Consider the following 15,100-nt stretch of genomic DNA (forward strand, 5'->3'; position numbering starts at 1 on the left):
GTGCCACCTTAACCATTCTTTTTCATTCAATCTGCTACAGTACTCTCTCTTTATAGCTTAACAAAATTAAAGAAATGGGAGTGATAAAGCTCTAGCCGCCTCAGCACACCAAAATCCAAATCATTTTGCTGATACCCAATTTTCTCTATATATATATTGGAAGGTTTTCTTTCAATTTCCAGTCAATTCTATAGAACAAACCCTACAAAGTTTTTCTTTTTCAGTTTACTGAGCCAAGGTATCACCTTTTTGTCACCTTTTATGTTGGTTTCAGTTAGTTTTTTTAATCAAGATTCAATTTTTCTGCAATACCCATGATTCTTTTGTATGTTTTTGTTGCATTTCTGTTTAGTTTTTCTTTTTTTTCTTTCATCATGAAGTTGTTTTGGTTAATCAAGATTCAGTTTTTTCTGAAGCCCCGTGATTCTTTTTTCAGTTTTGGTTTGATGGTTTTGATAGTTTTGTTGTAATTCTTGTTTGTTGCCACATGGGTATTGATAGTATTGATTAAAGATTCAAAATTTATACATGTGGTTTGTGGTAGTCTGATTGAATATTTGAATGACATGCATAGTAAACTAGAAAGAAGAAAGAAATAAATGCTTAAGTAATGTGAACAAGACTTGTATCGTTGACTAGACTGCTATACAAGTTTCAGTTTCTCGAGTTCTTCTGAGTAGTTTTAAGTGTTGAGTGAAATGGCATTGTGTAAGATTGCATTTGATGGTTTGGGATTCAGGTATAATTGATGCACGATAGCAATATCAAGCCACATTTTCTATATTGTAGCTGTGTTTCGATATGGGATGAGATGGGGGTGGGGTGGGGGAGTTTACAGTATGTAAAATTGTAGATCACTGAATGAAAATTTCTAGATTATTGCGATTCGAATCTTATGTTGCTTCTATAGTATACATTAATTAACTTTAATATTTGTTCGGATTGGTGATTGAGCCTTCTGGGTAGTTGGGTTGGCCCTATTCAATTGGTGTACAACTATGCTCAACCAAGGCACGAGAGGTTCATTGATGTTTCCCATCAAAAGTACTCTTCAATCATTATTGAATTATCCTCTTCTGTTACTAATGTTATACACAAGTTAAACAATAATCTGAATTCCTTTTTCACTCGAATGGTATGACATTCTTGTTAAAAGTGGTTGACATCAGTTTTTCCTGTGATATTCAGGCACAAAGCATGGCCTTGATGTCTCAGGCAGGTTCTTCACATTGCATTTACTCTGAAAAGATAAGATGTATCGGTGGACATAGCAACATCATGAACAATATGGAGATGTTCAAAATGAGGGAGATATGCTTTGGCGTGGATATTTCTTCACGGAATGCCTCAAGACGAGTGCAAGGGAATCATTTGAATCTCATAGGAGTGGGAAGTAGACGTGGAGGCCTGACAATTGTTGCTGCAAGTCCTCCAACAGAGGATGCTGTTGTTGCAGCAGAGCCGTTAACAAAAGAAGATCTTGTAGGATATCTTGCTTCTGGATGCAAAACCAAAGAAAAATGGAGGTTCGAAGTTAAACTTTTCTTAGTGTTCTTAAATTTCAGTTGCATATAGTTCAGCAAGAAGATGATATTCATCCTCTCGTTTGGCCTTTATAAGTAGAATTCATTCACCACATATATGCCTTGATTGTCTTTCAAGTATGTTGAGTAATTCATGAATCAATCCACATCGCTTGTGTATTTTTATTATACTGCTATTTTTTATGCAGTTATTCTTTCTTCGGCTTCTGTTGTAGTGTATGCTACGGTAAATGTATTATATACTTTTTATATGTCATTATTCTGGTTAGTTTTCATTTTCTATTTCTAAAAAATATAAATATCATGGTTAAATTCTCACCGTCATGCATTCAAGATGTGGATACTAGGGAATTAGGACATGATGCAATTCTTTTTCATTGAACTAACAAGTTGTATCATTTGGGAAACTTGAACACTGGAAACATTAATCTAATTCCTAGGACACTGCTGTCTCTAATTTTCTTGCAAATTTTGAATTGTTGAAATTTCGGTAATAAAAATTTTGAACATGGAGTTTGAGAGCCATTCCTGGATCAGGTATTTTTGCATAAACTTGAACACTGGAAACATTAATCTATTTCCTAGGACACTGCTGCCTCTAATTTTCTTGCAAATTTTGAATTGTTGAAATTTCGGTAATAAAAATTTTGAACATGGAGTTTGAGAGACATTCCTGGATCAGGTATTTTTGCATAAATGTGGTAACTAGGATTCTGCCTCACACATAATTTGGATAGTTTGTTTTACTTAACTGTGTGTCTGGATCTAGACCATATTAATCAGTTCAACTTTTCTTGTTCTCTCAAAACTCGATGAGCAGGATAGGCACTGAACATGAAAAGTTTGGTTTCGAGTTTGGAACTCTGCGACCCATGAAGTATGATCAAATAGCTGACTTACTAAATGGTATTGCCGAGCGGTTTGACTGGGAAAAAGTAATGGAGGGTGACAAGATTATTGGCCTGAAACAGGTAGAACGTGAACTTGGTGCATGCTAACTTTGGTTTAATATATTCTAGGCTGAATTCGTCATGGCTCCATACAATATATTATGCAACTTAGCATGAATAGAATCATAATTTCCTAATTCATTTTGATCTCAAGTAAGTAGTAATTTACTTTAGCATAATTGGTGGATAAATTTGCACTGCCTTTGCACAGGGAAAGCAAAGCATATCATTGGAACCTGGTGGTCAGTTTGAACTTAGTGGTGCACCAGTTGAAACACTGCATCAAACTTGTGCAGAGGTTAATTCACATCTTTACCAGGTTTGTACTTTTGAAACTCCATCAATTTCCTTTTTAATGAAATAGTGGGCAATTAAGATCTTTCTAACTACAATCTGCACTGGGGACATGTAAGCGAACTTTAATTATGCGATAACTTGGTTGGAATAAAAGGGAATCTTAATTTTTTAAGTTGGAGAAATCCTGCAAATGTGTTGGCCATTTTTGCTTCAGGTGGTTGATGACTTATTACACTAGGGATTCTTTACCCAGTATTCTGGTACTTCTGATCAGAGTCTCGAGTTGTATAAGAAAATCTTGCTGCAAAAGAACATTGTTGGGGTGAAAGTAAAGTTATGACTTCCTAACTGTCTTGTCAATGAACATTTGGAGGCAACAAAACAGAAGCTATTCATCTCAGCTTTGAAATTTGTTTTATCTACCTCAACCTTACCCAAGCAACTATCCAAAAGAAGGGTTCCACGTATTCTCTTGGAGCTTCTTGGTCTCATATCTCTTGTTTTCCTTGCTTTGTTAAGTGTATGAACATTTCCCTTTAACACATTGATAAACATAACTGTTGTGTTAGTCTAACATTGTTGAAACTGCAAATGAGCTTGGGGGTCAACTTTAAGGGAGTTTGACATTGTGTTTCTCTGATCATGAAGGTTCATTTGTTTATTTTTTTCTATTAATACATCAAGGTATTATATTACTACTAAGCACCATGCATCTGTACAACGATCATGGTTTCAAATATCATATATATACAAAAAAAAAAAATCTTTACTCCGAAACACATATACACGACAAAATAGATCTCTTAAGTTTCCAAGAGACTTTTCTTCAAATCTGGTTTCTTAGTAGGCGTTTGGCCATGCGATACCATATCACGATATGGAATCGTGAGATGGAATCAGCGTTTGGACATGCGATGTTATGCTGATTCCATCTCATGATTCCATATCATGAGATGTGATTCCATATTCTCCAAAAACCATGATATGGGAATTCCATATCATGATTTGAGATATTTTTAATACAAAAATTGATCCACAAGTTTATATTTTGTTAAAACTACCCCATGTTTATATCTACTAACAATTTATTTCATATGTAAATAAAATTTATAATCACATCATATTACTTTTGAAAATTTATTATTCTCACCGACATAAAATTTATTTTTCTCACCAACATATAGTCACTTTAACTCACACCAACCGATTGTTGAGTAATAAATTTGCCCTCTTCATTTACTCCAACACCTAATTTATTACTTCTACCGTTTTGTATTTATTACAACTCAAAGTAACAATGTTGGTTCGTCTTCTCGGTCACATGATCGAGAAATGCAAGTTCAACGTGAGGAAATTGTCCGTACTATGTGGGAGTATTATATTAAAGACTAGTACACTACAATTTATGTTCTGAAATTATGATATCATATCATGATACCATATTGCATGGCGAAACGGGCCCTTAGATTGTCTTAACTACCTTTTGAGGTCCTTTTGGAAGACAATAAGGAGCATACTCCTGTCCTTTGATCTTCAATTTTTTGAACTTTCTCACAGTATGTGCCCGTCTAGTATGCTTGCAAAGGACGTAGGCCCTTTCTCCCCCCAACCCCAGGAGAAATCTGCACGGATAAAATTTAAGTTTTGCTGATATGTAATAGTTTTCGTTTAATGGTACAGGTTAAAGCTGTTGCAGAAGAGATGGGAATTGGATTCTTAGGAACTGGATTCCAGCCAAAGTGGGGGCTGAAAGATATACCAATAATGCCGAAGGTAAAAAACTAAAAACAATATGCTGATCGATGTTGTAACCAAAAGATTTGTTTTGTGTGTTGGTAACTTAGCATCTTATCTCTTTGAGACTGCTATTTTAACAGTGAAAAGATGTTAATTTTTTTGTACACGACCATTTCACATATTGGTTCAGCATGTCAAGTGCAGTAGAATCCCGTGTCTATTGTAATTTCATTTTTCATTATTATTTGATGAAACTAGTGTAGCCCGAAGCTCATTCTCTCTGATTTCATCGCTTTGCAACACCTCATCTTTTTACCTACAAACCTTACCAGACATGTCTATTTCGCATAGTTATTTTTGAAGTGAAATTTCTTTCTAATCCTCCTTCCGATCATGAAAATGATGAATAAGTCCTTTTGTGTCTAATCATCGTTGATATTTCTAGGAGCCGAAGAGATGACAGATGAGATATTGTTCTAATGATTAGTTATTCAGATTGATGGTTCAGATGTTGCTTGTCCCACATCTTATTTCTTCTCTAAAAGACACAGAGAACAAGTAAATAAAGGTGTAGAACTTTAATTCTTTCCTTTTGAGCTAATCATTCATCATCTCCATTAGGCTAATCTAGATTAATAATCCCCACTTCTTCGACTCTTCTCTTACGGACTTAATAAAAAGGATGAAGAAGAAAGAACAAAAGAAAGCTAAAAAAAATCTTTTAGTTGCTGTACTATTCTCTTACTGTCAACTCGAAGATAAAAATATTTATCTTTCTTTTTCTTTTCCTGATCAAAAAGAAAACTACGATTTGACAGTAAGTGAATGCTAAACCTGATCCTTGTACCAGATCTAGTAATTATTTCCAATAACTGGAAATTATTAATAGATCTTGCGTACCTTTTTTCCCACAGAGTCTTCACAATTTAGAAATGCAAATAGTTTCCCCCCACTTGTTTCTTTTATGTTCTTTACTTATTTACTTTTAACTAAGCCAGAATTATGGTATGTTATTTTGATTTGCAGCTGTAATTTAAAAATAATATTTGCACCATCTACCTCTATTCATATTCTATACTATATACAGCATCATGTGCTTCTCACACATCAATATTATGTGTGTTGTCATGTGTTCTTCTAGCTTTGAAAGATATATCTATTTCTTACTTTTTTCAAGTATGATTTGACCTCTTAGATCTGCGATCAGCTGGTATTTCTACTGACAAAGTACTTTGACTCAGGGGAGATATGAGATTATGAGAAATTACATGCCTAAAGTTGGCTCACTTGGGCTGGATATGATGTTTAGAACATGCACTGTTCAGGTAAGCTCAATGGTTTAATTTTTTTTCTTTTGATTTCGTTCCAGTTTGATGGGATGCCATTGCCCCTTGACTATTGGAGTGCATACCCCTGTGCAGCATTCAAAAGCTATATTCAATTCTTTTTTTTTTGCCCATTTGTGTCTGGGCTCCACGTCATGCCCTGCGTGGTAACATTCATTAGTAAGTTGAAAAAATATTTACGAATATGTTGTTGACAGGTAAATCTGGACTTTAGTTCTGAAGCTGACATGATCAGAAAGTTTCGTGCTGGTCTTGCCTTGCAGCCTGTATGGTACCTTTGTCCTTTCTGTCCTTTCTCTTTCTACATGAAAGTTATGTAGTTATCTAACTATATAATGAAACAGATTGCTACAGCTCTATTTGCAAATTCGCCTTTCACTGAAGGAAAACCTAATGGTTATCTCAGCAAGAGAAGGCATGTGTTTAAAAATATAATTCTTGTTTCTCTGAGGACTATAATCGAAGTTGTACATAACAAATTTTTGTTTGTTTCACCAGCCACATTTGGACTGATACAGATAATAACCGCGCTGGGATGCTTCCTTTCGTCTTTGATGACTCTTTTGGGTAAGCTCTCCTGTTTTGGCAAATAGTTATAGTTTCTTTGATCGTGACATATTATTTTCTTTCTTCAGTCGAGATTACGTTTGTTAAAGTTGGAGGGCAAATGGTAGGGGCAGTAGGAATCATATTAACATTTTCTTTTTCTTGTGGTATTTGTAAATGAATGCCTTAAACAACTCATGTCTAACCTGATTGTTTTGAAAAAGTGAAGAAACAATTCAACCTTTTTACTTAAAACGACAAGGGTAATTCAACTTATACTATTTAACCACATATGTTGCGCTGGTTCATAATTATATAGTACATGTGACCACATGAAGGAGACATTCTTGTTTACTAGCAATCAACCTCACTTCTTTTGAATGCTGAGTTGAGGTTCATATCGGGCATTTATGCCTTCACACTATGATTTTTAGCTGGAATCGTGTATTCATCTTTTTGTTACCTAAGGCTTCTGTGGGATGGTCATCTTTTAAAAGGCTTCTTGACTTGTCAGAAAAAACGTGTTTCCTTGTACTTTTAAGCGCATGGTCCTTTTGTTTAATGTATTTCACGGTGAATGTACTTGTCGTACATTATATATGAGCTAGGTTAGGGAAATGGATAAGATTTGTTGGAGTTCGAGATGGGCTGTCCTAACCTGTTTTGAGGTTTGTCAACAGAGTTATGTGATGGGTTAGGAATCAAATGAATATGTATTTAGTGTTAACAGAATTCATTCTTTGTCATCTTCAGAACTTCCATTGTTAAATTTCATTTTCACAGCAAACATTTTCTTTTCTAATGGACACAGGTTTGAGCAGTATGTGGATTATGCACTTGACGTCCCTATGTATTTTGTCTATCGGAAGAAGAAGTATGTTGATTGTTCTGGATTGTCTTTCCGGGTATGTTATTTATAACCATAACAGATTTATAAATGTCACTCTCTTGTGCTTATTTAACAACATTGCTGCAGGACTTCATGAATGGAAAACTTCCGCCTATTCCCGGCGAATATCCTACTCTTAATGATTGGGAGAATCATCTCACAACAATATTTCCTGAGGTATGCAAGCTTCATCCAAGAAAATGTCCTTTACTACTGGTTTGTCTATGTATGGTTATGGAAGTATGAACTCGGGTTAACTTTATCAGGTCAGACTCAAAAGATATCTGGAAATGAGGGGTGCTGATGGAGGGCCTTGGAGACGGTTATGTGCATTGCCTGCATTCTGGGTATGAAATCTGTTTCTCTAGGATTTATGATGTTGTTTTTTTGTAAAAGAAGGAAACAAAAAGCAAGTATTACTCGGTAAAGCAACAGGGAAAGGGAGAATAGAATATGGTTGTGCTCACCTCACCTCCCACTGAGAGGAGCTTCTTACTCTTTCTCCTGTTTGTTGGGACACTTCCAAAGTTTGTTGTGGGCTACTTTGAACCAAACAGCTCAGTCATCTTCTTTTTTCCTTCTTTTTTCTTTCAGGTGGGTATACTCTACGATGAGGGGTCTTTGCAAAGTGTTTTAGACATGACGTCTGATTGGACTGCGGAAGAAAGAGACATGTTGAGGAATAAGGTAATATATCCTTACTCATTAAAGATTATCAAGCATTTCCTACCTAATCTGTAATTAGTTAATGTATCCAAGGCTGCTGATATATCTGCTCTGTGGTGCTATTCTCTATGTTTTATTGTCATGTAACAATTCCTTCTCCTTCTTCTTTTTTTCTGTTTTTTTTTGTCATCTTCTCGTGATGTCAAATTTGAACTTCAGAATTTGTCAAGAGAAAATGAGAAAGCATCCAGTTGTCTTATTGTAGAGTCTCTATTCATTTTTCTATTCTTTATCTTGTTGATGATTTCAATGTTGTGTGTTGGAAATGGTCCATATGTTCATGCTTGGGTAAAGAGAAACTGTAAATACTTTATTTTTATGAACTCTGAAATCCTATCTGTATTAAAATATACTTGCTTTGCTCTTCTCCTTGCGGAACTTGGACAAGCAAAATCATTCAGAAACAAAATGGGGCAGTGTGACCATGAACTCTTCATCTAAGAAAAAAACAGTTGCTTTTCGTTAAGCTATAATTTTCAGTTCCTCAGATTTGTCGTTAATAACTTATACGCAATATTGGAGATGACTAATATCACCCCATTTAGTAGGTGCCAAAAAGTGGTCTGAAGACACCATTTCGAGATGGATTGCTTATGCATGTTGCTCAAGATGTTGTCAAGTTGGCAAAGGTGGGTTAAAGCTTCTAATGCTCCATGGCTTGGTATATTTCTACATGTTTACTAACTTGTTAGTTGCTTTCTGATCTTCAGGAAGGCTTAGAAAGAAGAGGCTTTAAGGAAACAGGATTTTTGAATGAAGTAACCGAGGTTGTCAAAACAGGTAAGTAACGACGTTTTGGTTGAAATTGTCTTTTTGGACTTGTGTTAGTATCTCTTTACTTGTTCTCTGGATACAACACAATATCAAATGATAATACATTATTTAACTGCTAGAGCCGTTTAGAATTTCAATTGAACTGTTCTTTGTACTTCTGGTAGGTGTAACACCAGCTGAGAAGCTACTGGAATTGTACCATGGGAAGTGGGGACAGAGTGTGGATCCTATCTTTGAGGAGCTTCTCTATTGAAGTTGTTTGAGAGTGCCATTTCAATTCTGTCTTTTTCCTGTGTTGTAAATGATTTCTCAATTTCTTTTTGAGAGTTATATCAGCCGATTTTGCCCATCGTTAGACAAATAATCTAGCTAGCTAGATTAAGATATGTTACATGTATCTACGTCTCGAAAACGTCATATGTAGCTCTCCCCTTGGATGTGATCAATCTGGTTCCAGATAGCATTTGTATACACTGGGACATACATTTTCCCCAGAAAAGTAACATAGCAATGCTAAAGTAATAAATGAATCTTGGCTGACCAACTTTACTTGTTTCTGCTTAGATTGTTTCTTCCCCCTCTCCCCTCTCACTCACACCCACCCACACAGTGACGCACCGCGGCGTCTAATGCCTATTTAGCAGCAAAGTGTTCTGTAATTTTATCAGGTAGATACTGCATTATTGTTATTACAGCAGCCCACAGGTAGCAGCTACATTTGCAACAGTGCTAGTTGCAACATAGAGTATCTGATGCATGAGGTTCAGCCTTATCCAAACAACAACATACCCGGCGTTATCCTATGATGAGTGAGGGGAGGGTGGTGTATACGCAAACCTTATGCTCACTGCTTATCCATGGTTAAAAATTCATATTGCTTAACAAGATAATGTCAGGATTGAAGTGGTGTATCAATACAAGACTTTTTAGCTGCTACCTGTGGGCTGCAAAATAGCATCTCTATGAATGTTAATGACGAAATAGGAACTAAGCTGAGGGGATGACACGAAGATGAACCATTAGGATATGAGTAGGTTCTTGTGAAAATTATCACGTAACCAGTGGCGGAATAATTAAGGTACATGAAAGCTAACTCGATACCTCTATAAATATAAGTAGGCTCCTATGAAGCTGGTGGAAGGGTAACAAGTACGTGGAAGCTATCTTGACACCTCCATGAACATAAGTAGGCTCTTGTGAAGTTGGTGGAAGATAGTCGGTATCTAGTGAAATAGTTGAGATATACTTAAGCTAATCCGACACCACCGCGATATAATTAGACTCTTGTGAAGCTGGTGGAAGATAGCAAATACATGATGGAACATGATATAAGTGGACTCTTGTGAAGTTAGTGGAAAGGGTAGCAAGAGTCTAGTGAAATAGTCGAGGTGCCTGGAAGCTAACTTAGTAACATAGTTAAAAACAGACAAAGCTAATCCAAACACCACAATTATTCGAAAAAATAGGCTCTTTTAGAGAAATTGAATCAGTGTATATGGTTGGGCCCAAAAAGTTCATATGGGCCCAAGAAGCTTTCCCTTTTTATATAGCCCACTGTTTTTTCCTTCCGGGTCAAGAAAACCACGGGCCAATCAGCGAAAAGCCCTAGACAGTTTTATCCACAATTAAACCCCAATTATATAACTACTATACGCGCTCGTCAAGAGCGTGCCAACACGCCAAAATCTTATTCTTAACTAAGAAGTAAGAAGTCAATAAATAAATCAACATTGACTTGGACTTGACTTGATGTTGGAAAAAAATGACAAAATTATATTTTGAAATCGAGAAGAAGATTGTTCAGATGGTAAATATTTTTAATATTCAGTCTTAAATCTTACGATTATGAGTTCGATTCATCAAGGAAGCGAAAAGGTGGAAGCTTCTAGAGAGGCGTAATTATAAGAAAAAAATACAATTGAAAATCAGAGTAGAAGATTAGTAGGTAGTTGAATGTCATAAATATATTTTACTTGAATCATTTGTCAAAAATAATACTTCTGCCTTTAAAAGATCAATAAAAATAAAGTTATGTACATATCAATATTAAAATTTAAGTCTCTGTCATTATTTGAATATTAAAAGATTGGATTCAAGTCCTTCTAGATATAGAGTCGTTTTTATTAAGGAACGTTTTATCTTTCAATAAAGAATTTTCAGCGAGAATCTGAATTTTGTTGGACCTTAATGAACGATTACTCAATAGTGGGTGGAAAACTTTCTTTTTCTTTTTGTTAAAGATAATGACATGTATTACCTTATATATTTACGGTAACGTAGAATTATTTATTGAGAAATATTAAACAATTATTGATTCAACTATGTATGGTGAGAAATTATTTTTGTTTCACTACTTGTAAAGTGTACCCAAAAAAACTACATATTTAAATTCTAATATGATTGGGGAAAATTTGAAAAAAAGGAAAAACTTGATATTATAATGATTTGGTAAAGTTTATCACACAAGGTTAAATTGGAATGAATAAAATTTATCTATTTTTAATCAATGATCTTGAGCACATATAGTTTAAAATAACAATAACTGTAATATATTTAGTGTAATTCCATACGTGAGGTCTGGAGATGGCAATAATATACTCAGATCTTACCCACATTTCATGAACTAAACAAAAATATTGTTTCTGACATATCATTGACTTAAAATAGAGCATTTTCAAGTAATTTGAAAAAGAAAGAACCCAAACGAGAGTTGTAATAACAACAAAATAGTGTGAAATGATGAGTACTACATAATATATAAATGTTTGAACATTAGTGACAACAAAATACTTTGATTTTGAATTTTTAAAAAAAACACATGTGATAATCGAATATGAAGAATAAGAAACTATGAGTATAGTACTAATACCATTAATAAGAAAGAAGATCAAAGTACGATCACCAAACCCTCCTGCATGAAAAGAAGAAAACGTTCAATTGCCAACTAACTTTTCTATCCTAATTTTTGACCTCCGTACTTTCTCATTCAAGGTCATGTCACCCATATTAATGAATTCAATTTTAAGCTTCTTAATATTGTACTCCTAGTATTTTCAATGTCTTGTTAAAATTATAACTTCATCTATATAATATTTCATATATTTTATAAATTTAGAGTTATAAATTCAGATGAACTCCTAACAAAAAACAATATCCATTCCCAATCTCAAGGGTCGAACCTAATATGATTTGTTTTAAATAAAAATTACTTTTCATTTAAACTGTCGGATTTATCGAGACATCAATATTTGTATTCCTCGTACCAACCGACCCCTAATTCTTTACTTTTCTTTTGCTTAATCAACCAAATCCGTGACCTCAGGCTCTTTAGATTCTTCGAGTCCCATAGATTCCTTAAAACACTGTCGTAATATTTCTGAAATTTAGACCTTTTTATAAAAATCCCAGTTCCCACAAAACCTGCAAAAAAACTAACCTAAAAAAGCAATAAAATAAAAAATAAAATAAAAAGGAAGAAGAAAAAAGCCAAAAGAAGACTAACAAATACACAACAAGAGATATCTAAACACTAAAACACACCCACGTTGGGAAAGAGAGTTTTTTTTTCTTCAATTTGAGGGACAAGAATCTATCAAGACTCAATTTTTATGCTTTCTTTATTCTAAGGTATGTTAAAGATTTCATTTTTAATAGTTTTTGTACCTTTACATTTCAAGAATCTTGAATTTTTAAGCGATTTGAGGCATATATGAATGTTTGTATGAATCTTTCCTGCAGATTTTGTTATTGGGTATTGATAATCTTGATGATATAGTAGTTTAACATTAATGGGGAGAGGGAGACCTAGGGCTGTAGAGAAAGGGGTGTTAGGGCAAAATACAAGTGCATCCCCAAGTGGGTTATTGAATATACCACCAGGGCCAGTATATTATCCAACTGAGGATGAATTTAAGGACCCTTTAGAGTTTATTTACAAGATCAGGCCAGAGGCTGAGAAATATGGTATTTGTAAAATTGTTCCACCTAAGAGTTGGAAACCCCCTTATGCATTGGATTTGAATACTTTCACATTTCCGACAAAAACACAAGCTATTCATCAGTTACAGTCTCGGTGTGCGTCTTGTGATCCGAAGACGTTTGAGTTGGAATACAATAGGTTCTTAGAGGATCATTGTGGGAAGAAGGCAAAAAAACGTATTGTGTTTGAGGGAGAGGACCTTGATTTGTGCAAGTTGTATAATTTTGTTAAGCGGTTTGGAGGGTATGATAAAGTGGTGAAGGAGAAGAAGTGGGGTGAGGTTTTTAGGTTTGTTCGTCCTGCTGGGAAGATTTCGGAGTGCGCCAAGCATGTATTATTTCAATTGTATCTGGAACATTTGTATGATTATGAAGAGTACTATAATAAGTTAAATAAGCTGGGAAATAGAAGTTGCAGGAGAGGAAACCAAAGTGAGAGAAAAAGGGAGTCAGACTCCCCATCCTCAAGTAGTAAGAGAAGGAGAAAGAACAGTGAGGGTGATCGAACTGAAACATGTAAGGCGAAGGAGGAAGAACACGATCAAATATGTGAGCAATGCAAAAGTGGATTGCATGGGGAGGTGATGCTTCTCTGTGATCGGTGCAACAAGGGATGGCATATGTTCTGTTTATCACCTCCTCTGGAACAAGTTCCACCCGGGAACTGGTATTGCTTGCAATGCTTGAATTCTGAAAAGGATAGCTTTGGTTTCGCACCTGGCAGAGAGTTGCCATTGGATGCATTTAGGCGCATTGCTGATCGTGCCAAGAAAAAGTGGTTTGGTTCCACATCAATTTCACAGGTGCAATTGGAGAAGAAGTTCTGGGAAATTGTGGAGGGATCAGCTGGGGAGGTTGAAGTGAAATATGGCAGTGACTTGGATACTTCCATCTATGGTAGTGGATTTCCACGTCTAACCGATGAAAAGCCATCATCAGTTGAACCAGGTACATGGGATGAATATTGTGCTAGCCCTTGGAACCTCAATAACTTACCCAAGCTGCCAGGTTCGATGCTTCGAGCTGTACATCATAGCATTGCTGGTGTTATGGTGCCTTGGCTGTATATTGGAATGCTATTCTCTTCATTCTGCTGGCATTTTGAAGACCACTGCTTTTACTCCATGAATTATCATCACTGGTACGATAGCCAATTATTATAGTTATTATTTTTTTTTTAATCTTAAGTCAATTTTTTTGTTCCCACAAAATAAATGGCTACATGGTAAGATATTATTATGAAATTTCTCTACTTCTTTGTATCAGGCTTGCTAAGATTTATAGAATTATTTACGTCATACAAAAAAAAAACTCTTCTTTCACTTCTACTGAAAGTCAACATGATAGCAAAATGAATACATTTCAGAATCTTTAGATTTTATACCAGACAAACAATAGAATAAGATCTGCTTAGAAGGTTTGCTATTGATTTGGAAAAGAATAAGTTCGTTTCATTAAATGACATACAATCACTCAGAGAAATGTCACATACTTCTATCTAACCAGTAGTTTCATGTAATTTACATGTGCATGCAATAAAAGATAAGTTTATTTGTTTAGTTGTGATGCTATGGAACTTCTTTCTGATACTTTTTTGCAGTTGAATCTTGATATTTGTTTCTTTGCATTGTTGCCTAATGTGATTTGATATGCCTTCCCTATTAAGGCTAGAGATTTGGCATGTTGGTCATATGTCCAAATCTTACAAATGTTCTTCATAAAATCTGCTTAATATTGTCTATTAGGTTTTCACCATCTATGATTTTGCTTTCATGAGGTCCTATTCAACTGTATTTGGCTGATGTAGGTTCATGGTCTTTCTTAGTTTTTTTAGTGACCGAGAAATTCGTCTGGTGCCGCCAACCCTTAGGACCAACTGCAAACTTCAAAACTTGGGATAATGGGTCCACCACTGTATCCTTCTCCATTAGATACTAGGCTTAGTTCACATAGTGTAGGGCTCAAACTTGTGACCTAAATTACAAGTTCCTCAACCTTTGCTACTTAATTGAGCCCTTGGGGCATGAATCTTTATTCATGGTCTTGCTTAGGTTGCTAGCTCACTGGCAGCTTCATCACTTGTATCCTCCTCCTCTTCTGCTCAAATGTTTTATAATACCTAATCCATGAAGCTTATCTCGTTCTTTCTGCAGAATAGGCTGTTTGTAAATTATGAAAAGTGTAATCTACACCTTTATTAGTAGCTTGTACGTGTGGTCAATGAGAATAGAGATTCTAAATTACTTCTCGAAAATGCTAGTACATCTATAGATGCCTACCGTTTTGTCATCTCCCATTAACCAGTTGATATCC

At 35.2% G+C, this 15,100-nt stretch overlaps 2 protein-coding genes across 2 annotated transcripts in view; both read left to right on the forward strand.

The window, feature by feature from the left end:
• On the forward strand, positions 1 to 9,353 carry LOC102600891 (glutamate--cysteine ligase, chloroplastic). Its single transcript, XM_006343925.2, has 16 exons — positions 1 to 238; positions 1,189 to 1,526; positions 2,365 to 2,515; positions 2,706 to 2,813; positions 4,472 to 4,564; positions 5,770 to 5,853; positions 6,072 to 6,140; positions 6,219 to 6,289; positions 6,373 to 6,441; positions 7,232 to 7,325; positions 7,397 to 7,486; positions 7,576 to 7,656; positions 7,904 to 7,996; positions 8,584 to 8,664; positions 8,746 to 8,815; positions 8,974 to 9,353. Exons 2-16 carry the CDS (start codon positions 1,198 to 1,200, stop codon positions 9,060 to 9,062), a joined length of 1,572 nt encoding a protein of 523 aa, XP_006343987.1. The 5' UTR covers positions 1 to 238; positions 1,189 to 1,197; the 3' UTR covers positions 9,063 to 9,353.
• A 2,835-nt stretch (positions 9,354 to 12,188) lies between these two features.
• Positions 12,189 to 15,100, forward strand: part of LOC102601233 (lysine-specific demethylase 5B) — a 24,925-nt gene continuing 22,013 nt past the window's right edge. Inside the window, exons 1-2 of the mRNA XM_006343926.2 lie at positions 12,189 to 12,436; positions 12,548 to 13,928. Coding sequence (XP_006343988.1) covers positions 12,598 to 13,928 — 1,331 coding nt within the window. The 5' untranslated portion in view covers positions 12,189 to 12,436; positions 12,548 to 12,597. The remainder of the gene's footprint in view (positions 12,437 to 12,547; positions 13,929 to 15,100) is intronic.

Source organism: Solanum tuberosum, unplaced genomic scaffold (genome assembly GCF_000226075.1).
Source record: "Solanum tuberosum cultivar DM 1-3 516 R44 unplaced genomic scaffold, SolTub_3.0 scf00048, whole genome shotgun sequence".
Classification (NCBI taxonomy): domain Eukaryota; kingdom Viridiplantae; phylum Streptophyta; class Magnoliopsida; order Solanales; family Solanaceae; genus Solanum; species Solanum tuberosum.

Excerpts from the sequence above, each read along its gene's own strand:
- LOC102600891 (XM_006343925.2), top strand. The coding sequence starts at position 1,198 with ATGGCCTTGATGTCTCAGGCAGGTTCTTCACATTGCATTTACTCTGAA. Across the intron at positions 7,326-7,396 it reads GTTCTGGATTGTCTTTCCGG|GACTTCATGAATGGAAAACT; the intron begins GTATGTTATTTA and ends ACATTGCTGCAG. Across the intron at positions 7,997-8,583 it reads GAGACATGTTGAGGAATAAG|GTGCCAAAAAGTGGTCTGAA; the intron begins GTAATATATCCT and ends CCCATTTAGTAG.